The sequence below is a fragment of the Toxorhynchites rutilus genome, chromosome 2, assembly GCF_029784135.1.
Source record: "Toxorhynchites rutilus septentrionalis strain SRP chromosome 2, ASM2978413v1, whole genome shotgun sequence".
Taxonomy (NCBI): domain Eukaryota; kingdom Metazoa; phylum Arthropoda; class Insecta; order Diptera; family Culicidae; genus Toxorhynchites; species Toxorhynchites rutilus.
Genome location: NC_073745.1, coordinates 294234418 through 294261985, shown reverse-complemented (window position 1 = coordinate 294261985; position 27568 = coordinate 294234418). Strand labels below are relative to the sequence as shown.

The 27568-nt window shown below is 37.9% G+C and overlaps 1 protein-coding gene across 2 annotated transcripts in view; it reads left to right on the top strand.

Moving 5' to 3' along the window:
* Window positions 1–27568, top strand: part of LOC129770900 (zwei Ig domain protein zig-8) — a 702824-nt gene that overhangs the window by 453825 nt on the left and 221431 nt on the right. For both annotated transcript variants that reach the window (XM_055774072.1, XM_055774071.1), the window contains exon 5: window positions 1812–1979. In XM_055774072.1, coding sequence (XP_055630047.1) covers window positions 1812–1979 — 168 coding nt within the window. The remainder of the gene's footprint in view (window positions 1–1811; window positions 1980–27568) is intronic.

The following is a 27568-nucleotide window of genomic DNA, read 5'->3' as shown; positions in this document are numbered from 1 at the left end:
TCACAATGCATGAATTGACCTTACATGGCATTTGTTCAATCATTTTACTCACAAAGCAAATATATTAAATTCAATTGAGTTCGGAAATTGTTTCATTCAATCAAAAATTTAATCAATACAAACAAATGATTGCTATGCTAAGGTAGTCCCACGTGAACCTTGCAGTTATATCATTTTTTTTATATCCTGTTTTGTATAATGAAATAAAACCAAAGTTTCATAATATGTATTTCATTACAATAACCAAAGGTTTGCCTAATTTACCAATCACATTGATAATATTGTAAATAATAAAGACGATAATATCGGGATGTAAGTCATTTCGTATGATTATATGTTATATTACATCTAGAAATAAATAAAACACGTTCTGTGTAAAAATACTGGAAACTGTTAACCAGAACTCAGCAATCTCCAGCAAGAGAAACGTTCCAATTTCGAATCTAATTTCATCTTTAAAAACACCTTCGATCAAAAGAGCTTCGAAATTATTCCACTATTGCAAATTGAATGCAAACGGTTCTCCAGAATACGACAGCCTTACTTTTTATTATCTGGCCCCGTTCCGCCTCCGAACCCAAACGTGTTTCCACCTTCAAGACACTGTAATGGTGGTGGCTTTGTGCACAAACATATTTTCGCGTGCTGAACTCCGCCGGCGTCGGAAATAAAGAAAGGATTTTCCACATCATAAAAAATTGAAACGCCATACTTACCGGTGTGTGTCGGCTTCTTCCGGCCAGCGCGAAAGACAAAAGCACATAAATTATACACTTTTATGGCTACTAATTCATGTAAATACCGATAAAAGCATACGGATTACTCAATTTCGCTTCACATGCCACCAACTGCAGGCGCGTATGAATCATAAGAAATTGCTTTCGCCTATCTCAGAAGGCAGAAGGTATACGAGAGGAAAACACACCGGGAAACGAGTGTAAAGTTTCTCTAAGCTTCTTAAAATGACGAAACGGTAGATTTCGAAACTCGTGAATATGACTAAATAAATTGCGCTCCGGATAGCGCCGGGGAAAATTGTTTCGTGATTGCGAACGACGATCATAAAACTTGAAACAAGTAAAATAAAACACTGTTGGTCCCGATCTGGATGTCAATCATTTCGCGCGAGAATTCCGCGTTTGCTTTACTTTATTATTATTTTTTCTTCTTCTCTGTTTTGTTTTCGAGGATGAGGAAAAGATGAGCGTGGAAATGCGCATTCCAGCGCTCCCGTTCCTTCCGTCAGATAATGAGCAACATTTTGAAATCAGCGCGGGAAAATTGCTGGAGGCAGCATTTCGTAGAGCATGGCACATTAATTAAAAATGATGAATTCAGCTGGATTTCCGCTTCAGGTTGTGTTGTTGCAAATGGATGCGGGAAAATTGTTGGCAGAGTTTCGTATTTCGATGATGCACGCTGTGTATTGCCCATTATTCCATTCCATTTTGTTTTACCCAAAAATAATAAATATTTACCGCTGGAAGCTGCCAGTCGATACAAACACGCTCCGTTTTCGCTTTGCGATTCCCGCTATCAAGATGCAAACATACAAAAATATACAACCATTCAGTGATCATGGAAAAATTTGTTTATGCATGAGAAATGTTTGTTCTCCCAATTCTATAGATTTATAATCTCTCCATTATGTTTGATTTTCCTCGAAACTAAATTCTGATAAATTTCATGTTCCTCGTTGAAATCTCTAATCTACTTTCTTCCTCTTCATTTTCTATTCAGTAGCTCCCAGCAATCGGTTGAGAATGTATATTAAATAAATGTTTCTTTGGGTGCGTTCCTCCCTCTTTCAGAATCAGATTTCGTGGATCCGACGGCGGGACTGGCACATCCTGACGTCCGGTGCGCAGATGTACACCAACGACGAGCGATTCGCCATTCTACATACGCCCGGCTCCAACACCTGGACGCTGCAGATCAAGTTCGTGCAACGAAGAGATCACGGAACCTACGAGTGTCAGGTAAGTCGTTGAGTTTTTTTTTTTTTTTTTTTTTTGCTTTGTTTCGGGGTTTGTGTGCCAGTTAGCGGATTTCAATGATATATTTCTTATGACTGATGAGAACTAATGGCAACTGATGGCTAAGTTCAAAAATAATACAGGGTGTTAGGTTACTCAGTGCAAATAAAAAACAGAAAAAAAATTAAAATCAATGAGCAGTCATAATCGCAATTCCCTAAAACCGTTATACAACATTTTCCACGAAGATTGCATTAATAGTTTTTGGTTCAATACCGGTCATCCATATGTGCTTTTCTTTTCATTTGAGATAACGAAAACTGATAGCACAATTATGCTATTCAGAAGGTATTGGAGAACCTTGTAGAACAACACAAACTTCGGTCGGCTCAATGGTTTTCGATTCTATTCAGAACATAGAGACAGACGAACGTTCATGCAGATATAGATCGATGACAGTCTCCCGTCTCACCTGGAACAAGATGAAACTGACAGGCCAGCTATCAGATGATCGGATCAATAATTTTTAAATTTATACCGAGTTTATGTACAGCCACACAACTAATGTTTTATTTATATCACAACAAACCTGTGTTGTTAACTCTGTCAAATTTTGAAGTGCCAAAAATCGCGTCATGCCTTAAATCATCCACCGTATTCACTTTATTTAGCATCCTTTCCTATTTTCCCAAAAAATGTGACAATATTTCAAGAATATAATAGGAGTACCGGTAAACTTCTTCGTTTTTTTCAATGCTTTATTCTGCAAAAATGGTTACAAGTTTAATATTCAAAGTATTGCCCATCGCTAGTCACAACTTTTTCCCATCTTTCTGGCAATACACGGATCCCTTTGCGGAAATAATCGGTCGGTTTATCGGCTAACCACGAATCGATCCAACTTTTGACTTCATCAAAATTGGAAAAGTGCTGATCGACCAGGCCATGTTGCATCGATCGAAAAATGTAGTAATCGGACGGAGCAATGTCTGGAGAATACGGTGGGTGGGATAGGACCTCCCATTTCAGCGTTTCCAAGTATGTTTTGACCAGTTTCGCGACATGCGGCCGAGCATTGTCCTGCTGCAAAATAACTTTATCGTGTCTTCGCTCGTATTGTGGCCGTTTTTCCTTCAGTGCACGGCTCAAACGCATCAATTGTCGTCGGTAGAGGTCCCCTGTAATGGTTTCATTCAGTTTTAGCAGCTCATAGTACTCATTTAGTGCTCCCGTGGGATTAGATTAGGAGTTAGATTTTTTATTTCATCGACAATTTCGGTCACCCTATTTTTGATAACATAAAAATGAGCGCTCTATCATATATAACAACTTTGTTTTTGTCCAGAGAATAACTGTCTAGCTCTAAATGCTAATTTCCACTTAGATGCATCTCCTGGACCATTGTACATTGCTTTTAAACGATCGGATATGGTTTGCTGAGCTACTCCAAGTGTATCTGCAAGTTCTTGTTGCGTTAGTGACGGAACTTGATCGAGTAAAGTATCCAATTCTTCATCTACGAACTTTTTTTGGCGGTCCGGAACGTTTTTCGTCTTTCAAGTCAATATTACCACTTTTAAACCGTGCAAACCACGTCTGACACGTTCGCTCAGTTTGAGCATGGTCACCATAAACTTCCACCAAAGTGCGATGACATTCCGCAGCTTTTTTCTTCATATTGAAATAATGAAGTAATATAGATAGAATGGCGGCGCAATCATCAGCTCGTGTAGAGTTGTCATGAGCGGTACAACCTTTGGCTCTTGTTGAATAATCAGTGGACTGCACAACCTTCGGCCCGTGCATCTGTAAAGAGTGTGTGTATGTATTGCCGCGACTAAGTAAAAGTTTATCGATCGGATAGGAGGGATATGAAACGGGGACACAACGAAGGAAACATCGGCGTTTCTGAGGAACAGGTATAGATGAAGCAGAAGATCAGGATCCCGGCTACCTAAGATATCCCGGACGGGGATATCCGATTGTCTGCCTTTTGCTCTCAGTGCTCTAGAGAGCTGAGAGCGAGCAGCATGGAACCGGATACACGACCAGACAACATGCTCGATGTCGTGGTAGCCATCGCCACAATCACAAAGATTGTTTGCTGCGAGCCCAATGCGATAGAGATGCGCGTTTAGGTTGTAGTGATTGCACATAAGCCGAGATATCACGCGAATGAAATCACGACCTACATTCAATCCCTTGAACCATGCACTCGTCGAGACCTTAGGGATAATCGTGTGTAACCAACGACCGAACTCATCACCACTCCACATGCGCTGCCAACTTACGAGCGTATACTGACGAGGAATGTGGAAAAATTCATTATAAGCAATTTGCCTTTCAAAAAGTGTGCCTTCTAAAGCCACCTTAGCTAGCGAGTCCGCTTTCTCATTCCCCGGAATCGAGCAATGAGAGGGAACCCATACTAAGGTAATCTTGAATAGTTTTTCGACCAAAACACTCAATAGTTGTCTTATTCTAGTTAGGAAATAAGATGAGCGTTTATCAACCTTCATTATCAACCTTCATTCAAAATAAAATAGTGGTCGATGGGCAATGTTTCAATGATCCCTAATGCGTAATATATCGCACCCAGTTCAGCGACATACACGGAACAAGGATCTTTGAGTTTGAAAGAGGTACTGGAATTTTCATTGAAGATGCCGAAGCCAATGGACTCGTTTATGAATGAACCGTCAGTAAAGAACATTTTATCAGATCCAACTTTCCCATATTCTGCTGAAAATATCGGCGGAATAGAATCGGAGCGTAGGTGATCTGGGATTCCATGGATTTTTTGTCGCATGGACAGATCAAAAATGACAGAGGAATTGCAGAAGTATGGGAAGCAAACTTGGTTGGAGATGCCTGGTGAAGGGTGCACGTCATGGGTAAGGTACTCATGGTATAAAGACATAAAACTTGACTGAGGAGTCAGTTGGAGTAGATTTTCGAAGTTATCAATCACCAATGGATTCATGATCTTGCAACGGATGAGAAATCTGTAGGATAATTCTGTGAACCGAAGAGTAAGCGGGGGTACTCCTGCCAAAACTTCGAGACTCATCGTATGTGTCGAATGCAAACACCCCATGGCTATACGCAAGCAACGATATTGTATTCTCTCCAGCTTGAGAATATGAATCCTGGCAGCTGATCGGAAGCAAAAACTGCCATATTCTAACACTGATAATATCGTTGTTTTGTACAACTGAATGAGGTCTCCTGGATGGGCGCCCCACCATGTTCCGGTTATTGTTTGGAGAAAATTGATTCTTTGCTGACATTTCTGTTTCAAATACGCAATGTGTCTCCCCCAGGTACAAATCAATTATAACGATTTTCTACATTAATTATAATGATTTTCTACATTTCATTCTTTGACTATTTTTTTTTATTTATTATAGTATTTGAGGTTATATTATATGTTGTTCCGGTAATTGTTTGGAGAATATTGATTTTTTGCTGGCATTTCTGTTTCTAATACGCAATGTGTCTCCCCCAGGTACACTTAGAATCAAAATATACACCCAGGTATTTGAAAAACATAGAGTGTTGGATCGTTTTGCCGGATAGGTGAAGCTGGAATTGGACGGGTTCGTGCTTCCTAGAAAAAACGACCTTTTCAGTTTTCTCCGTAGAGAATTCGATACCCAGCTTGGGGGCCCACGTGAACAGATTGTTCATGGTATCTTGCAACGACTTTTGCAGAACGACGGGATTAGTACCCGTGATGGAAATAACTCCATCGTCTGCAAGTTGTCTCAGCGTGCAGTCTCTAGTTAGACAATCATCTATATCATTGACGTAAAAACTGTACAAGAGGGGGCTTAGGCAGGAGCCTTGTGGTAGGCCCATAAAACTGTAACGAGAAGATTTCGAGCTGCCATGAGAGAAAATCATGTGCTTTTCTGACAGTAAATTGTACAGGAAATTGTTAAGAATTGGTGAAAGTCCACGATTATGAAGCTTCTCTGAGAGAATTTCCATGGAAACTGAATCAAATGCCCCTTTGATATCGAGAAAAACGGAAGCCATTTGTTCTTTGCGAGCAAATGCGATTTGGATTTCAGAAGATAGCAGCGCGAGACAATCATTTGTCCCTCTACCTCCGCGGAAGCCAAACTGCGTATTTGACAGCAAATTGTTTGTTTCGACCCACTTGTCCAAACGAAGTAGAATCATTTTCTCTAACAATTTACGAATACAGGATAACATTGCAATCGGCCTATACGAGTTGTGATCGCAAGCCGGCTTGTTGGGTTTCCGTATGGCTATCACTCTCACTTGTCTCCAGTCATGCGGGACAATATTCAGCTCCAGAAACTTGTTGAACAAGTTCAGCAAACGCTGTTTTGCCAAGTCGGGAAGATTCTTCAACAAGTTGAATTTAATCTTGTCCGACCCCGGAGCTGAATTGTTACATGAGAGAAGGGCAATTGAGAATTCCACCATCGAAAAATTCTCATAATCGCTTTGAAGTGGAATGTCGCGTACGACGTTTTGTGCAGGAACGGTGTCGGGGCAAACCTTCCTTGCAAAGTTAAAAATCCAACGGTCAGAGTATTCCACACTTTCGTTTGTATGGTTCCAGCCACGCATTTTCCTAGACGTATTCCAAAGAGTGCTCATAGCGGTCTCCCTTGACAAACCATTGACGAACTTCCGCCAATATCCACGCTTTTTTGCTTTAATCAGACCTTTTAGTTTGGCTTCTAGAGCTTGGTACTTTCGAAACCATTCCACTAATCCAGTTTTCCTGAATTTTTTGAAAGCGGATGATTTTTCAAGGTAGACCTTTGAGCACTCCTTGTCCCACCAAAGTGATGGAGGACGACGTCGGAAAGTGGTAGCAGGAACACGTTTCTTTTGAGCTTGAAATGCGCTTTCGTAAATCAAACTCGATATAAAGTTATACTCTTCGAGTGGAGGAAGTTCATGCATTGAAACAATTGCTTCAGATATTATTTCCGCAAATGTTCTCCAGTCAATATTCTTCGTGAGGTCATACGAAATATTGACTGACTCACGAGAGCTTGATTCATTAGCGATCGATAAAATTATTGGTAGGTGATCACTACCATGGGGATCTTGGATTACCTTCCACATGCAATCCAGGGATAACGAAGAAGAGCATAGAGATATGTCTAGCATGCTTGCCCGTGCAGGAGGGTTGGCTATTCTGGTTGCTTCCCCAGTATTCAAAACTGTCAATTTGAAGTTGTCGCACAGATCATAAATCAAAGTGGCACGGTTGTCATCGTAGAGTGATCCCCATGCTGTTCCATGGGAGTTAAAATCACCTAAGATTACCCGCGGCTCCGGCATTGCCTCGATAGTATCAAAGAACTGATGGCGGCCTACCGTAGTTCTGGGAGGGATATATATCGAAGCAATGCAGAGGTCTTTGCCATTGATTTGTGTCTGGCAAGCAACAACTTCAATGCCTGTCATCGATGGGAGAGTGACTCTATAGAAGGAGTGACATTTTTTAATCCCCAATAGTACGCCACCAAACGAGTCATTTCGATCGAGGCGAATAATGTTGAAATCGTGGAAATTCAGCTCATCGGCTGAAGAAAGCCATGTTTCACAGAGAGAAAATACATCACAGTTAGAGCTGTGAACTAAAAATTTAAACTGATCTAGTTTAGGAATAATGCTTCTGCAATTCCACTGTATTACAGTGGTCAAATCCTTGACCTCTTGCACTGAATCAGGCATCGAGGGAAATGAACGCTGCCAAAAAACCACATTTTTCTTTCAAAAATGTTCTCACAATCGGAAGCAAACATAAAACTATGCATTTAAGAGGGTCGTTTATATTTAAAGCATTTAAAATGTTGTCCACCAGGTCAGAAAGCGCAAGCAAGCCAGATTGTGGCTGTTGCCTCGACCGCGAAAAAGGAGCAGACGTGTTGGGTGCTGCTCCGGGAAGTGCTGAGGACCCCTGGTGCGTAGAAGAACCGCTTAAACCAGGAGGTACTTGCTTCGGTCTATTCTCAGCACGTTCGATTCGAGTTTTCATTCCAACTTGGGAAGTTTCGGTTTTCTTTCTGGGGAGTGAAGGAAAAGAAGTAATTTTTCTTTTCCTGATGGCACCCTGCGATGTACCGGAACTTCCTGCATTGGGAGCGTCAGCAACAGGCTCGTCGTTCTGCAGAATGGAGTAGGGATTGTCCTGAGTCGTTGGAACGGGACTCTTAAGCATTTCTGCATAAGTCCGCTTGGAACGTTCTTTTAAGGAACGCTTGATTTTTTCCCCTCGTTGTATGTACACCGGGCATTGAGTAAGATCATGAGGAGTCCCGCCTGATTCACTGGAATAATAATCAAGTTATGCCATCTGTTGTAAAACAGAAGAAACTTACCGGTACACCTAATATTTTTGACGACATAAAAGCCATTCGATTCCACGGCTTCAACCGAAGGATTGAACACCATTTCTATAAATGAGCTAGTCGCTATTTAATTGATGCAAAAAGTGTACTTAAGCTGGATGAAACGACTTTGAATAATTAAAACAACAATTATCAGAATAAAGTTTAATTTCACTATCAGTTCCGAAATTTTATTAATACACTAAATATAAATGTTAAACCTGAAAAAAAATCCAAACATTTCAAAATTTCATTGAATCGAACTAGGAGTATATAGAATCATAGACGCACATTTCTGTAACATTTCTGTGTGGATTTCTGAAGAGGTTCAGGGAAAATTCGACCATCGACCAGGAACTTCAAAGTGGCAGACTGGCAAAGCCAGCGGATTCAAAAGCGCATGAAAAATATTGTTTTGACGTAGAACTACGTCTTTAATTAAGGGTGCCAAATTAGAAATTAGGTCACGTTTTTATGAAATAAAGTTAACGTTAATAACTATTTTGCCGCGAACGGATTTTGGCGATTTATATACTAAACGAATCGGATTTCGTAAGATTTGTTTAATATGCTATACATTAGAATCCCCTGGTTTTTAAATGGTTGAAATTCATGAAAACTTTAAGCGTTTCTATTTTCCCATACATTTGTTCTGTCCATTTGTGTGCTTTCCCGAACAGAGCTATAAATAACGAGCAACTTATCGCCGACCAACGGAGGGGAAATCGTAGGATTTAAAGTCTCCGTGAACAAAGGAAAAGTAGAAGAATGAAGGGGAATACTTGCCAAGAGTATAAACAGTGGATCTCGCTGAGGCAAACTTTCATTCGGCATCGGACTGTTGAGCAATCCAGTTCACTTTGCTTTCGTTGCGCTTCGATCTGAGATTGGACCCTACCAGTGGTAATCCAACTTGGATATCGTCGTTTGGTTTTTCTGTTCGTTTTTCGCGTTATTCGTATCGTGTGTTTTTCTTTCCGCGTTATAAATTGGACGCTTCGCGTAGTGTGTGATGAGCAAGAAGAAGAGGAAGGCAGGCTGGAGCCCTGCAAAAAACGAAGGCATTGCCAGGGGCAATAAAATTTCGAGGCAAGCGTCATCTAATGATGCACGTGATGTTGGTGCAGTGAAAAGCGCGCGCACTGAACCGAGCCTTCGCGAGTGTGACACCGCATCGAACAACAGTGAAGTAGGCAATTTCGGCGCGTCGGTCGAAAATGTAAATGCCGTTACTCAGGCAACAACCAAAATCAAGCTCCCCTTGCTGGTGATGAAGGCGGTCGCTCTTGACAAACTCATCAGCGAATTCGCATCGACGGATGTTACAGCAGAGTACAAGCTGTGTGGCATAATTCAGTCTTTTTCCAAGCAGTTAACATTGTTTGTTTTCCGTCATCATAAGGGCTTCGTTGGTGCCTTTGAGAATGCATCAATGCATTAAACTGACGCTATGGCGAAACAGGCGTCAAGGTTGTGCGCCAAAAAATTATTTGGGGCATACCAAGCATCTTGAATGTCTTACTGGAATGTTATAAGTTATTTGGGTTCGCGTGCCAGTCGCAAAACTGCTTTCAACTAGGATTGCATTTGCGCTAATATTGATCATAATGAAGCATTGCTACTGTTTTCAAGGTTGTTATTAACAAAAAGAGTTTATTTAGTTTGTTTGGTCACCAAGAAAGTAGATGTCGTTCTGAAATTTTGTATGTGATTAGGCTTCGCTTGCCAGTAGCAAAACTTCCTCCACTAAGTGTGACAGCTGCGCTTCTCTCGAGCATGAGAAAGTAATGCAACTTTTTTCGAGGCCAGTAATATTAACAGAAGCGTTTCTTTTGAGAATAGAACAAAATGATGAGAAGTGTTTATATTCCTAGTAGCTTCAAGCCACCAATGTATGGTTCTGTATGCATGCTATGGCGAACGCTTGTTTGGCGCTTGGTTTACGTTGTACGAACGATGGCTAGAGGTGCGATTCCTCTGAGGCAATACTAAATAACATGTAGCATATTTGATACTTGCAAGTGTTGTTGTCATTGTTGTTGTTTCCATGCGGTGCCAAAGATATATTGATGTAGTTATGAGATGTGGAATAATGGTGCTGATGCAACATGTATACAATCGACTGTAGCCGAGTCTATGTCAATTGCAAAAAAGGCCACCGGAATAACGTTCGAGGTATAAATTGCGACATACGATCAGCTAGTGTATTGTTTTGCGAGGGCAAGAATGAATCATCAATTAATTATCGTCAACTGATTCTACAATAAAAAAAAACTATTTCAGAGATTTTTCTACTAAGCAGTTGTTTCTAAAATTTCACAGCATTATATAGAATAATATAAATGGTATAAGTAAGGTATAAATAAGCGACTTATATAAAATAACAGCGTAGTTCTACGTCAAAAATGTGGTCGTATCTTGGACACAACCTCCCATAATTTTTTTTTTCAAGCGAAGCCCGAATCTGCCAATGAGGGAGTCGGCGAAAAACGTAGTCCTCAGCCGGACCGGAATGAAAAGCCGGATTGGAAGCAATGAAACGCTCGAGGGAACTTTACGAAAATGTATTAACGAAATAAAATTGATTTAAATTCCTGAGCAGGAATTTTATGCCTTGGTTGACCGGAAGACCGCTGCTGAAAAATGTTAAATCAAGAAGAAATCGGAATTCTCCATAAAGTTCAATGTCTGGCAAGAGATCAGCCAGAAAATCGAACCTTCCGTTACTTTTGGAACCATGCACCAGAAAAATCAACCACGAGAACTGCTTACGAAAAAGGCTACTTCAGCATGAGGCAGATTATCTATGCTGGTTGCATTTGACGAGCTGCCACTACTCAAATTCCACCAAGCAGGGGTACAGTGAATATAAGGATACAGTGGCTCCCAAGGAAACGAATCCGGCCGAACTTAAGGAACTGGCTAATGGTGGCCCCAAGAATTGTTCGGTTCTCGCTGGAACTGGAATTATCCCGACAACACTTCTGGAAGCGCTTAAGATGCTGAACATAGAGAAATAATCGGCTTGCATCCAAAAGTTGGTCATCCTTAGACTAAAGAGCTCGAGCAAGCAGAGACGTTCATTCCGCAGAACCTAGACTCCCTTTGGCATTGAGAAGCACGAGTGCAGGTGAATATTCTGGCACCGTAACACCATTCACAATTTCAGCAACCTGGCTTGCATTTTCGTCTTTATTAAAGAAAAAATATAAAATGTACTGAATTTTCGCTTAGTTGATTTTCATTGTTACCACCCTATAACTCACAATTAAATGGAATAAACACAAAATAGCAAAAGTTTTTTTTAAGTGGTGAAATGTTTAGGGCTTGCATTTTACTCAACTGTAGTACAAATAGTTATTATTAAATAATTCATAAAGGTTTGTGTAAATCAAATCAAATAACACCTCAGAAAAAATCTCATGCCCAGCATTATACAGAACTACTAAAATTGTAAATATTAAATAGAATTATTCTTCAAAGTCTTGCCAGATGAGTCACTGACTGATTTTGAACATCAAAAAAAAAAAATTCCCATTCGAATTTCAATATTTTTGAAATAATCTCTTATTTACAATGAGTGGGGGTGAGAATGGGTCAAGCACAAAAATTGAATTCCATGCCAAACCGATATAGTGATTGTCAGATTTTCATGAAAATTTGTAGTTTTATTCCTCATCGTAAAAAATTAGATCAGTACTTTTTTTTCATCAGGGAGGCAATTTCCATTTTATGGTGATCCGGAAAATCAACTTTTCCTTTTTTTTTTTTTTTTCCGAAAATGACCTTTTTGAATAATTCCTACCTTTGAACTACTGGAGCGATTTAGATGATCGATATATCAAATTAAAGCCAATGAGTTAGTTTTGTTTGAAAAACATTACACAGATTTTGTTTTCGTAATTATTGATTGTCAAGTCTCCCTTACTCGATGTTCCGTAACTCAATATTTACTCTAAATCGATGAATTTCATGACACCTTTGATTTTAACCCTTTCATTACGGCAGTGTACTCCGCCGAAGTGCTACCCCTGTACGGAGCACTGCGCCGAAAAGTATGCACATCGCGCTGTTGTGATCGAAGAGCAGTATGAATTTCATGTCGTCTAAAGACGACGCTCGTACACACAGCTCGTCGTGCGGATGTCGTCTATAGACGACGCTCGTAACGAAAGGGTTAAAAGCATTTTTCTTTCCATAACTCGATACCTCCTCAACTCGATGCCTCCCTTACTCAATGGGTTTTGATTCCTTTTTCCATGGATTTTCACCTCCCTAACTCGGTTGATTTTCGCGTATATTTTTTGTGCGTTATTAACTGTCATTTCAATTGCTCTTGAAAGTGAAGACAAAGTGTTCGTGTCATCATAGAATTTATTTTCAAGTATGGAAAACCACGAAAAACCTTTCAAGCGAACGATTAAAACGCTTACCATTGTGCAACGTTTGAGCATCATCGAGTACGTCGAAAAGTATGGACGGAAGTGTTCTGAAGCTGCAAAAGAATCCAGTATTGCACAATGTACGGTATCAATACTTTTCAAGCTATAGGAAAAATGAAATCGGAAGTAGAAATTGAATCTAGACCAAAATCATATAGAGTAACACGGGGTGAGTTTGACATACGGGGTGATTTGAACCACCCCATTATCTCAAAAAGTTCGGCTCAACTTGAATTTTTTATAATGTCATCTTCTTTTATTGTTGAACCGTGTGTAACTAAAGTAAAAAACTTTAGTAAAATTCGACAGGTGGAAGGAAACGGTAGCATGAACACAACAAGCACTTTGTCCAAAAATGTGAGTTTTCCGATCGTGGTTTTAAGGTTTTTTCCGCAGATTAAACAAACTATTCGTGTATTGTGCAGTATATTTCTGTTCGCCTACACAAGAGGAACAATTTGATGCAGCGAAACTGTAAGTTTGATAACAATAAATGAAATTGATTGCATTTTAATTTTTTGCATGTTGTGCGGGGTCAATTGGTCCTACAGATTTGAGATTTTTCTTTTGTCTAATTGATTCCAGATGTTGCTGAATTACAAAAAACAGGATGGGCAGACAACGTTGGAAGAAGGAGGAGCTTGGAAAAGCAAGAACGGATTTTCTTTGATCAAGCATCGAAAGTGTTTGAAAATGATCGAACAACAGTGAAAAAATCCATGCAAAATTCGAGATGGTCTCAATCAAATTTTTCTGGTCTGAAATCTGGCCAAGACACCTGGTATCGATCCCAGAACACTGTTATAGATTGTAACATTATTCCAAAATACTTTATATAAACTTAAGTATGTTTTTTTTCGATGAAACACACACTGGACCAAATTACCCCACAGACGGTCCAAATCACCCCGCATCAAATTTGATGTCCAAAAATCATCCCTTTTATTTCATGATATATTTGGTAATTTGAAGCTTGATATAATGATTGAATATTGTTGATTGAGAGAAAACAAGTGTAGCTGAGTATACAATGTGACATTTTTTATTTGGACCGTATTGATTTACCTCTAATAATTCTATTCTTCGGGCGAAGGCTTGCGAATTTGTTCAGAAACTGGGAATTCTCAACTTTAAAACATAACTAACATGGGCGGAAACGATAAACTACCGTTGCTCACGATATTTCAAAAAAAGAGGACGTCACATGTGATATACGAGAGCAACACCAAGGCCTGGATGGCCTTAATGCTTTTTGAGAGATGGATGATGCAACTTGACGAAAAATTTCCCAAATAAAATTGAAAGGTATTAATTCTGGAATTATGTGTAACTCCGACCAAAGCTAAAATCGATAAGTTTATAATTTTTCTCTGTTAACCCAGTTCCTTATACAGGTCGAACTCGATTATATATGATTCGATTATATATTATAATTCAAAATAATTCAAAAAAATGACTTATTTCAAGAAAAAATGTAACCTTTCAACATTAAAGTGAAATTTAAGTGGCTTTTATAAGTACCGTGGGTTAAAAATTGTGATTTTTAAACATTTTGCTTGAATTTTCTCCAGGAATTGTTTATATCGATATTGCAGCGAAGTTAAGATGGGTAGAAGTTGGGTGTCAAACAATAAATTGTAGTCTGGTTAGAGACATTTGATTGATAGAAACAATCAAGTTTAGTGTGAATTGTTGGGATAAAATTTATAATTACACATAAAAAATTACTAACTTTTTATTCTTCCACTTCCAAAATGTTCCACTACTATATCCTTGTTATTTTTTCTCATTTTTCAAATGAAAGCAACAGAATCTGCCTACGTAGCGTACTTTTCAATGTAAAGCCAGTTTGATGAAACAGAGTCCGAAACAAAAAAAAAGTCTTATAACTGTGTCATTGTTGAAATTCGAACACATGCGTAGAAGAATTTTTTTTCGTCAAAAATAACTGTCTATCTCCTCTTGAGAGAATCTGGAAAAAATATTTTTTTCATGTGAAAAATGTGTTTTCTGACTTGAAGGGGATGAATCAAAAATTCTTATTCATACCATGATTGAGACACTCACCCCAATATAACATAATTGCAATTTATGACATAAAAAAAAATGAAAGAAATGTTCTGTATCTCGATACCTCCCTAACTCGATGGTCCCCTTGGATATCGAATTAGGGAGAGTTGAGTGTAATTGATATTTATAGCTTACATGGTTTCGGAACTAAGGTCACCATATTTTTTAAATACAGAGAGGTGTTTTTTTCGTTTTCGAGTGATTTTGCAAAGTTGACATGTTTTCAGTTTTCGTTTAATATTCCTATTCGACTGGACAACATCTATGCGATTAGAATCTTTCTTTCACGCATATGTGTGGTATTTCATCTGGCTTCAAATTGGTATATCGAGCATCTGAATCGGCCCGGTTGTTTAAAAGTTATGAATTTTAAAAAAAGTCATTTTTGAAAAAAAAGAAACAAATATTTTTCGGATCATCGGAATTTGAAAAATTATAACTCAATAACACAAAATAACGCATTCTTTGAATTTTGGATATGTCATATAAAAAAGTTTTAGCTTTCAAGGAAAAATATAAAAAATGTAGCGCCCTTAGTCCCGAGACATTGTTAACTGTAAAAAATACAATCAATAATTACAAAACCAAAATCAAAATTTTCTGCGATTGTCACGACGGGACCCCTCAACACAGTGTCACTGTTGATATCGGTACCAGCGACAGCCCTTTTCCGCTCAGCCAAAGGGAAAACGCTTGCCAGAAACCGCCTGCTAGAAACTATATATGAATTTCTTTGTTAATCTACATATTGGATTGAGCTCTCATCAAAACAAACCGTGTAGTAGTATCTAAAAGTAGTATTAATCTAAAAGTTTTTTAAAGCATTTCACCTAATTTCGGTTCCGGAAATATTTGGGCCCAATACCGCTTCTACAACCATAGCTCACCAAATTTGTGGGCAAATGAATTCAATCTGAAGTAATATATTTAATAAAATATCATTTTAGCTTTAAGCATACACAGAAAAACATCGTGTTGCTACAAAGAGTTGGTGACCAAATCCGAAACACAACAGCAAGTATAAGATTTTTGGCATTAATTTAATATGTCGATCATCTGAATACTGCACCGATTATAAAGTTATGAGTTTTAAAAAAAAAGTAATTTTTGGAAAAAACGAGAAAAAATTATCTTTTGGTCAACACTAAAATGGAGATGGTCACCTATTTAATTTTATATGTAGATTATCCGAATCGGTACTTTAGTTCAAAAGTTATGAATAAAGAAAAAAAGTCATTTAAAAAAAATGGGAAAAAACGATTTTTGGAAACCCTAAAATGGAAATGATCACCCTAATGACAAAAAATACGGGTCTAATGTTAAGCGATAAAAAACAAAACTACTAAATCTGAGAACCACTACATCGGTTTGACATGGAATGGCTTTATATAAACATTTCCATCGCACTTCTGGATGGATTGACACTATTTTCGTAACTCAAATAATCAATCAAGACACTTACATGTTGTTAAATTATCTTGAAATTATTGAGAATTGATTTCTAAACAAAATTCTTAATAGAAAGTAACATTCACTACTTTGACCCATTGTCACCCCCTCTAAGGGGTGAGATTGGGTCAACTTTCATTTAATCGTAGTTCAGTGAAAAATTAATATTATTCAACAATTCCTTGAACACTTACGAGTGTTCATCGTTAGAGAACATTTCTACGTAATCACAATTGTGTTTTACTCAAATTTACAATAGTTATTCAACAAAAAGTTCGAAAACTAAATTTTTTGACCCATTTTCACCCCCATCGACGATAAATGAGAATTGCGGAATGGCGTTGAATCATAATAATTGCCAGTTACAATTAGATGTTATCAGATTTTATGGAAGTTACAAACATCATAGGATTTAGCCTAACATCATTTTTAATTGTCAATGAAATCACTAATCGCTATCAGAGTGGACAACACTCGGTCATACCGAGAAGTTATTCTGGCGACTGCTATATTCGCTCTGAAATAAATACTCGTTAGGTTGATATACATTTCACGTAGTTTTTAATAGATTTATTCAACTGCAAAGCTGATTAGAGTTGTGACACTTCATGTGTAGATCGAGTGTAGAAAATTTCAAATAAGTTTTCGAGAAATGATCGAAACAAAGAAATATTACTCAAAAGTCATCATGTTATTATTTTCGATCTGAACATATTTGATTATCATAAATAGATTCAATAATTAATTAAAACTAATTGCTTTGTATTCGTAATTTTGTTATTTTATAAACTTATAATTTTTTGCCCACCATTTTTTCATATTGATCCACTTTGAAATAAGTAATATTTGTATTAATACCGCTGCAACATCCAAAACAATTCGAAGATCAAAAGATTATTTTATGAGAACATTTTTCTCGAAAAATAAAAAAAATAATTAGATTTGTTATAATGTATATTGTTTTACATAACCTTGTACCATAAAAATTAATCACATCACTTAATTAATTCCAGCATTGCAGTCGAAAATTGTCTGCTCTTTTAGGAAAATTTACTTATAGGTTAAAAATACTCAAACAAAAACATTCGAAAACGACCAAATGCAGAGAATTTTTAGTGAACTTTATTTTTAAATCACTGTATCTCGGAAACGGTTTCAAATACCAACATTTTGCCGTACACTGAAAATTTCATATTTTATAATTTCATGACTGAAAATTTGATAAAATCGGGTCTAAAAATAATTATATGGATCAGTTCAACAATTTTCCTAAATCCAAATTTTTTTCAACGCTTTTTTTTAATAATGTCCAAAACAAAATCCTAATACTATTATCATAATTAGTATTGAAAATTTCTATGTTCATAAAAGGTATTTATAGATTTTTATATGGACAAAATAAATAATACACTTCGATATTTATACCGTGGGGCAATATTAACTTCGTCAGTTTTATTAATTCAGCCATTCCATGTCAAACCGATGGAGTGGTTCTCTGTTTTTCGTGAAAATTGGTAGTTTTATTTCTTATCGCAAAATGGTAGACCCGTATTTTTTATGTTTTCTTTAGGATGCCCATTTTCATTTAAGGCTGTTCCTAAAAATCAACTTTTTCCCATATATTTTTTCCAAAGATGGCTTTTCAAAAAATGCATAACTTTTGAGCTACTGGACCGATGCAGATGATCGGCGTATCAAATTGAAGCCATAAGTCTTCTTCGAATCAATACTACACTTGTAAAAAAATAATTTTTTTTCGAAGTTATTGGTTGTATTTGTTTTGTTTTTTTTTAATTTGGTTTCGGGACCAAGGGCACCATATTTTTTAATTTTTTTCTTGAAAGCTGAGGTTTCATACATACATATCCAGAAATCAGAAAGGCGTTTTTTGCGTTTTTGAGTTTTTATATTCCAATGTTAACATGTTCATGGAGTGGCGATCGAACAGCCGTCGGGTGCGGACGTATTTTTGTTTCGCTCCTCGTTTAATTCTTTTTTTCTTTGTACGGTTTAATGAGGTAGAAAGAATGATAATTTCATGAGAAATAGTGCTGTTACTGTTATAGTAGTCGCATTTAAATAGTTAGAATAAGTGAAGCTATTCGGTGAAGAAATTGTTATTCGCATGTTTAGTGCAGTTCATTTATTCGTACGGCATATACTTTCGTGTTCGTGTCGCGACATGTTATAATAAATTTTTCTTCGAATGTGTGTTTGCGAAAATCCGCTTGAGATGCCAAAGTGTTTGGATTTTGTTTTCGCGAACAGAATTTAAAAAGAATTTCAATGATTTTTTTTGCTCAGCATAGATGTCGTTTTGTATCGCATGTGTGATTTCGGGAAGCGTGTGTGATTTTTACGCAGCAGTGTTGCACGCATGGGTCTCGTATTGCCTTTTCGATTTCACATGAAGGAAGTATTGTGTGGTGTATTTTTGTTGATGTTATGGAGTGGTGTGGAGCATTGCATCTGGAAGAATGTGTAGAAACAGAAGCGACGGTGGAGGTAGTGGTTGTGTCTTTCGGATAATTCGTGTGTACATAGCGACTGTGCAGTGTTGCTGTGTGGGTATGCACAGAAACTCAATCCACGAGAGAGTCTAGACAGAGGAAGTGGATGAGAGCGTAAGGCGGCTCGCACACCGGAGCAATGAGCAACTAGCAACTGTCAACATGCAATAAGCAATATTATCACCAATGGATTTTTCCATTTAATCTTTGTTGATCTCGCACACCGACGCAATACGATATCGCTGTCGCCTTTACAGAGCAACACATGTCGCTAGCAACACGGCGTGTCGGTTGAATAGCAACTTATCGCTCATATTTTGACAAGTTTCGTACATTAAGGCGATTGTTTGCATAATGTCAGGGGTTTTTATTGCTCTGGTATGCGAAGAACAACAAAATATGTTTCCTGTTGCATATTGTGTACTGCAGTTTGCTAGTTGCTTATTGCTGCGGTGTGCGAGCCGCCTAAGAAAACCTATAAATGTTGCCGAGTGGAGGGCGTAGATAATCGGCGTGAATGAATCAACCAAAAAATTATAACATGGATGGGCCGAGCGTGCAGTGGCGTTAAATGTTTTATTTTTATTCATCTTTCTCAAACACGCATTATTGACAGTCCATAATTGTTCAATTTTAAATTCTTGAATTCATAAATGTTTGATACTTTAATTCTTCAATTCTTTAGTTCTGTCTCCCGGAGTCTGTTTGGTTACCTTCTCAGGTAGCCAATTCATAGCCGCCGGCGTCGTGATTTGACATTAAAACTTGTGTACTTGACGTGAAAAGTTAAAGTATGTATGACCGATGCGATTTATTCTAGGAGTTCTTTCGATTACCTTGTTTGGCAACTGAATAAAAATCTCCTGCGTCACGATCAAATATTGCAATAGTGTACTACATTTAAAGTCCGTGTGTTAACATAACCACATCACTTACCACAGTGAATCCTGATTCTTACCTTCCCCACTAACAACTATCCCTCCCATGATAAACGCTAGGGAACCACGCTATAGAGGCGACCCTTCTGGCCTTTGGGCGGTGAATATCATACTAAAATTCCTTCCCTTCCCCTGGTGACTGTAAGGACGTGGCCGGCGTCGTTATTGACCATTTAAAGCTCGAATCACCGGAAATTGCACAACGAGAATGATTTGCTAGTCCCAAGCGTCATTCTGTGTGTTCTTTGTGCAATTTGGTTGGTTCAGGTCAATCACGGAGAGCAACTACGAAGTGTACAGTCTACCCAAGCTCAAGCTCAAGCTCCAATGTTAACATGTTCATAGTTCATCTATTGAATTTTTCATTAAGCTAGCGCAGCCATGTAAACTTTGAAAAATTTATTATTTTTCGTTATCACATCCATGTATTACTAAGCGCAAGTTCATGGGTCCAATCGCAGAACTGTTCATTGATTGATCTTCTAATCTAACCTTTAACATTATTTTTACTATAAAATGTCAGTACTTCTACCAAAACTCAACATTATAATATAAGATTATTTTCAGACACAATTTTCGAGTAAGATTTTTCATCCACTAATAATGCAAACAACATGTTTCTCCGTTACATGGAATGAATGTTTGACACAGAAAATATGAAAGAATGAAGACAGACATTCCTTTCTCGAGTTTTGCTCTTATTAACACTTTCGGCGATCCATTTTTATTTATCTAAATAGAAGACGATAAAGGAGTGCGTGTTATCACATTAAAATCCATATTCACTTTCGAACGAAGTTGAATCTCGTTACCGTAAACATCAAATGGACTAACAACGCTTGTCAATATGTAATTGTGGAAGGCGAATTGAATTTTTCGAATTTTCCCATTTTCCTTCACAGTTTTCCGAAAATTTTCAATTGTCATGCTTGATTGAAATATGGGTTATATTTTTATGGGACCCCCTCTGCTTTCCAAATTTGGTTCCGTTTGCTTGAATAGTTTTTGAATTATGCGGAAATGTTTCATTTGTATAGCAGCAACCTTCCGCCCCCCCCCTCCTCCTCAAAGAGAGGGAGGAGGAGTCTCTAACCTCCACAGAATCTTGATTAATTCCCGAGTAATGTAGAAATTTGTGTTCCAATGATAGGATGGCGCACAAAAAATACTTTGAAAAATTTGAAAATGTTCAGCGGGAAGATCTAAACTTACAAGTTTACAGTGTATCATTTAATCAGTACAGATCAATAAATCAAACAAAAGTTCATCCACATAAAATATGCGAAATACAAATGACCACCTGGTGGAATACCAAAATTCTCAAGCAAAAGTCAGCTCATAAAAAGTAGTATTGAAAATGAGGAAAACGTGATGGTTTTCATTTCTTCAACTAGTAATTGATTTTCTAGAATAAAACACGGGACCTAATCGACTGGAAGAATCCCCCTCCAAACACGCCTCAATCTACGCAACTTCTTAATTGCTTCAAAAATAAGGCATATCAACCCTACCAAACGATCCGTGGTATTTATTTTTCCATCAATTGTCGAGCCAAAAAAAGGTCACGATTCGACCAATTGATATCCACCACCGTGACGATCCATCTCTCAGGGCGAGCACCAAACTGATCTAAATTGCAAATCTGCCTGGCTGAAGATCTGAAGAAAATCAATTGAAGAAAAACACCACTGGGAAAGATTGTTTCCTTTGCTCGCGCTACCAAATGGACGCCAGGATAGGACTCGAATACCTCGACACGAACATTTCAATAAAAGTTTTTTTTTTATTGCCACGAAGGATTCGCCCGCCGGATTGCGGCCCCGTGAGAAACGCTGAAACACTGATAAGTGCCCAGTTGATTGAAGCAGCAGAAGAGCCATATTTTGGATGAAATTTTGCCAAAATGGCTTATAGTTTTTTTTGCATCTTCTTTTTGGTGTAGTTTTTTTTATTTCTACCGAATGCTCCAGCGAAGAACAATCCATCAGCAGGAATGAAGGAAATTTATTCAAGATCGTAAATTCCAGACCGAGTAAAATACCCTTCCGGAGATTGAATATAAATTAGGATGCGACACACAGAATAGGGACGTAATCTTTATTACTACGGTAAAACTAGCGCACATAAAACGAAATTAAAGCGAACATCATTTGACTTTCTTTTTCTGCAGGGCAACAAGTTTACCCAGGTACGAAGGAAACAAAGGACTTGACATCAAAAATCGATACTCGGAAAAAGCCCTCTACCAATGAAGTTATTTCCAGTCGGGCAGGAATCCACTCGGCTTCTTGTTTGCACTGTTAATGACTTGACTATTTGCTAATTTCCGCTGCTTTCGTCGCTCTTATTCCGCACCAGATTGCACAATGCATACACAGTCGAACCGTAAATTTCCCAGCGAGACGCGAAACACTCCATAAATATTTCCTTCCCAAATGAAGGCCTCCCTCGAGTCGTTCTTCCCGTTTGTTCGAAGTAGTTGCGAGGCGGCTGTCGGGAAAGAGAGGGGAAAGTAGAAAACTAGGCAAACATGCATAATGTGGGTGGGAAAATCCAACGATTCCATTCAGTCGACGAAAGTGTGCAGGCTGAGTGATTGTGTCCGGTATTAAAACGCGAGAAGAAAGGGAGGGAGGGAGTACGGGAAAAGAACCCAACGACTCTAGTGGCAATAGGAAATCTGGATTCGTCTAGGCTTCTTGGAGAACTTCATCATTACATCAATCAAATTGAAATGTGGCGCCAGCTGATGGGGGCGGCGGCCGATTCTGGGCTTTCCCTGTTTTCCCAGTTCTTCGCGAGAGGGTGGGTGAGCTACGAGCTACGTTCCGGCTAGATTGGAATTTATGCGCTGGAAGCGTCGTGCGGTATTAGGCAGCATTGTGGAAATTAAGTAATTGATGGATTTTATTTCCCACCATCACAACGGGATCGTTGTCCTTGAAAAGTTTTTTTTTCTCATTTTCTACCCACAGACGAGGGGCATTGATTAATTGATTGGTTTGCGGGGCAGAGATCATGGTTGGAGTGGTGTTTTTGTTTGTAGAACTATCACGAACAAAAAAAAAATCGTGTATTTTGTCCAACTAGTTTTCGAGAATAATATATACGCAGCCATTCCATGCCAAACCGATATAGCAGTTCTCAGATTTCCGTGAAAAGTTAGTTTTGTTCCTTACCGCAAAATATTAGACCATATTTTTAATTTTTTCCCTAGCTGACCCGACAAACTTCGTCCCGCCCAAAATTAGTTTTCGTTATCACATCCACGTTTTCTTACTAAGCGCAAGTTCATGGATCCAATCGCTGAACTGTTCATTGATTGATCTTCTAATCTACCCTTTCAAATTATTTTTTACTATAAAATTTCAGTACTTCTACCAAAACTCGACATCATAATATCAGGTTATTTTCAGACACAATTCTCGTGCAAGATTTTTCATCCATTTGCAAATAACATGTTTCTCCGTTACATGGAATAAATGTTTGATACAGAAAATATGACAGAATGAAGACAGCCCTAAATTGGAGATTTCCTTCCTCGAGTTTTGCTCTTATCAACACATTCTGCGATCCATATTTATTTATATAGATAGAAGACGATATAAAAGTGCGTTTTACCACATTAAAATCCATTTTCACTTTTGAACAAAGATCAATTTTGTTACCGCAAACATCAAATGGACTAACAACGCTTGTCAATATGTTGTTGTAGATGCGAATTGAATTTTTCGAATTTTTCGAATTTTCCCATTTTCCTTTAGAGTTTTCCAAAAATTTTCAATTGTCATGTTTGGTTGAAATATGTGCATTATTTTTATGGGACCTCTCTCCTTTCCAGAAGAGGAAGGGGTGTCATACCATTATAGAAACATTCCTCATACCCAAAAACCCTCACATCCTAAATTGTGCTTAATTAGTTCTAGAGTTATGCAGAAGTTAGTGTTTTGTTTGTATGGCGGACCCCTCAGAGGGGGGAGGAGTATATTCAACATAGAAACGTTTCGTGCCCCTTAACACCTTCACATGCCAAATTTGGTTCCATTTGCTTGATTAGTTTTCGAGTTATGCAGAAAATTGTGTTTCATTTGTATGACAGCAGAGTGTCTGACCACCATAGAAACGTTTATTGCATCCTAAAACCTCCACATGCCAAATCTGGTTTCATTTGCTTGATTAATTCTCGAGTTATTCTCAAATTTGTGTTTCGTTTGTATGGCAGCCCCCCTTAGAGAGGGGGTGGAGAGTCTAACCATAATAGAAACATTTATTGCATCCTAAAACCTCAATATGTCCAAATTGGTATCATTTGCTCGATTAATTCTTGAGTAATGCAGAAATTTTTGTTTCATTTTATGGCAGCCCCCCCTTAGAGAAGAGGGAGGAGTATCTAACCACCGTAAAAACATTGATTGCACCCTGAAACCTTCATATGTCAAATTTGGTTTCATTGACTTAATTAATTCTCGAGTAATGTAGAAATTTGTGATTCATTTGTATGGCAACACCCCCCCCCCCCACTCCCCCCTCTTAGAGAGGGGGTGGAGAGTCTAATCACCATAGAAACATTTATTGCATTCTTAAACCTCAATATGCCTAATTTGGTTACATTTGCTTGAATCATTCTCGAGTTATGCAGAAATTTGTGTTTCATTTGTTTGGCAGACCCCACTCCCCTTAGAGAGGGGGGTGGAGAGTCTAATCACCATAAACACATCTGTTGCACTCTAGAACCTTAATATTCCTAATTTGGTTGCATTTGCTTGAATAATTCTCGAGTAGTGCTGAAATTTTGTGTTTCATTTGTATGGAAGCCCCCCTTAGAGAGGGGGTGGAGAGTCTAATCACCATATAAACATTTATTGCACCCTAAAACCTCAATATGCCTAATTTAGTTCCATTTGCTTGATTAATTTCCGAGTAATGTAGAAGTTTCTGTTTTATTTGTATTGCAGCCCCCCTTAAAGAGGGGGAGAGGTCTCAAACTATCACGAAAAGCTTCCCTGGTCCCAAAAACCCCTACATACCAATTTTCATGTAGATCGGTTCAGTAGTTTCTGAGTCCATAAGAATTAGACAGACAGAAGTCCGGTTGGTCCGAAAAATCATCTTTTTCATTCTTTTTTCCAAAAATGCCTTTTTTAGAATCCATAACTCTTGAACAACAAAACTGATTTAGATGGTCGGCATATCAAATTGAAGTCAATGAGCTAGTATTATTTGGAAACATATTACTTGCAATAAAAGTGGATTTTGTTTGCGCAATTATTGATTGTATTTGTTTTTAAACGGTTTTATTTTTGTCCGTTTGCAACTTTGCCACTTTGTAGCGGTTTCTTACATTAACCGTTTGAGTACGGAACAAATTTTGTTAACATATGTCAAAAATGCGGATGAGTTTGGGTATATTTAAAAAAATACTAGAGCTTAGATAATTGATTATGTCACAAAAGTTAATATAGGACAAAAAACACATAAAAAGCGAGGTTTATAAAATATACTAACATAATTTTTTTTTTAAATAATGAAGAATATTTAAACAATTTTATTCAAAATTAGGGTGAAGTTCTCTTTAGAAAATGTCCTCGAAAGACGAAATCCTACGTTACGTAGGTGCTAAGTCAAAAATAATAACATAGAACAAGAAGGGCGCTATCGCGCTCCCCACACTTTTCGCATACAACAAAAGGAGCACTATCGCAATCCCCCTTCACTGACTGGGACTGACAGTTACAAAATAAGAATATAAAAATATATATGGTTTGTTTTCGGATGTATTACAAAATTTAACTACTTTCTAGTCGAATTTATTATTATTTTCTATTTATACAGTGGAGTGCGCTACACATCGCTACACACGTCCCGCCACCGTGAAGTCAACGTAAAGGACTGAGATGTCAAATATTCTACCATGGAAATCGTATGCAAAATAAGTCCAAGAGAGTAGTTGACGGAACGGTGACGCCGTATGCAGGGTTGCCAACTATAATTTTCAAAAATCACGGAAAATCAAAATAAAAATCAGGATAAATCAGGATAGCTCATTTTCGACAGTTCGTGCCGATTTTTAGAAGAACAAAGGCATCAATTTTATAGGCAGACATACGTTTATTCAATTTTATGTGCACAGTTTTGTTCCACAATATTTCGCCATACGCCATACATACAGCTTTAAAATTCTATCCCACCAGACCATATTCACTTTCTCGTCGAAAACTGTTCAAGGTATTTTTTATTCTGTCCATAGAATCGAAGTTCTTGCCCTTCAATGAATTTTGTAGAGACCTGAACCTGTGATAATCAGAGGGTGGAATAACCGGTTAGTTTGGGAACTGGTGATATGGATCTCCTACCATGACTCCAAAATAATTTATTGCGTAATTTATCGAGACATGCAGTTTGGCGTTGGCCTGATGAAAAGACGACGCCTGTCACGTAGACGATTTGCTTCAAAACGGCATTTTCGTTACATTTATAAATCGAGTCGCAGATTGAAATACAATCCATTGGAGGCATTTCATTAAAATTGTGTGGAACTCACGTATCGTCTCGAAATACGTAACCAAGTTTCAGCAGATGCTCATCTCCGGTGAATTATATATTTGTATTGAATTAGCTAATTCATTTATCGTATACTAAGGATTACTCTTGATCAATGCCTCGATTTATTCATCATCAATGGCAGCACGAATTTGCTGCGAAAACATAAGGGAACCTTCATCTTCTTTTTTCAGTTGTACGTAATTCTTAGTGGCTAATATTCTTTCCCTTATTTCCATACCCAGCCAATTAATAATCTTTGTTTTATTACTCTGTTTTATACTTCACAAACTTTTACTTGTCCTTTTTCAGGCATTTCCACAACTATGCATTATTAGTATTGTGGTTCATGATACTATGACTACGACATTGAATGTCATACATTTTTACGGTTTTTGAATTATTTATTATTGTGTACTTTACGAAGAAAATTTACTAAATACAGGGTGGGCCATTTAAAGTGGAAGGATTTGTTTTTGCAACAACAAAGTAAAGAAGTGGAATATTAATTTTTTTTTTTGAAATTCATTTATTTTGGGCCAAGGAGATTTGTTCTAACTACTTTTTGATTATGATATATCGTAAATGACCGCCTCTGGCCTTGACCGCAAAATGTGCCCTTTTTTCGGCATTTTCCATCACTTTGCCCAATGTTTCGGCCGATATGGCAGCAATTTCTTGTCGGATATTGTCTTTCAGCGCAGCCAGGGTCCTTGGTTTACCAGTGTATACCTTGGATTTTAAATATCCCCATAAAAAAAAAGTCAGGAGGCGTCAAATCAGGTGATCTCGGTGGCCAGTCATAATCGCCGTTTTTCGATATTAATCTTCCGGGGAACATTTCGCGCAATAATTTGGTCGTGGCAGCCGCTGTATGGCATGTAGCGCCGTCCTGTTGGAACCAGTAATTGTCCAATTCATTTTCACGAACAAATGGCAATAAAAAATCGGTTATCATTGTCCGATAACGCTCCCCATTCACGGTTACCGTTGCTCCATTTTCGTTTTCAAAGAAGTACGGGCCGATGACTTTATCGGCATAAATGCCACACCACACAGTAACTTTTTGGTCGTAAAGAGGTTGCGTTTCGATGAATTGAGGGTTTTCAGTAGCATAAAATCGACAATTTTGTTTATTCACTCCTCCATTCAAGTTGAAATGCGCCTCATCAGACATTATGATTTTTTGCCAAAAGCCACGTTCATTTTTGGCCATTTCGATGGTCCATTTCGCAAAATCAAGTCGACGTGGTAAGTCAG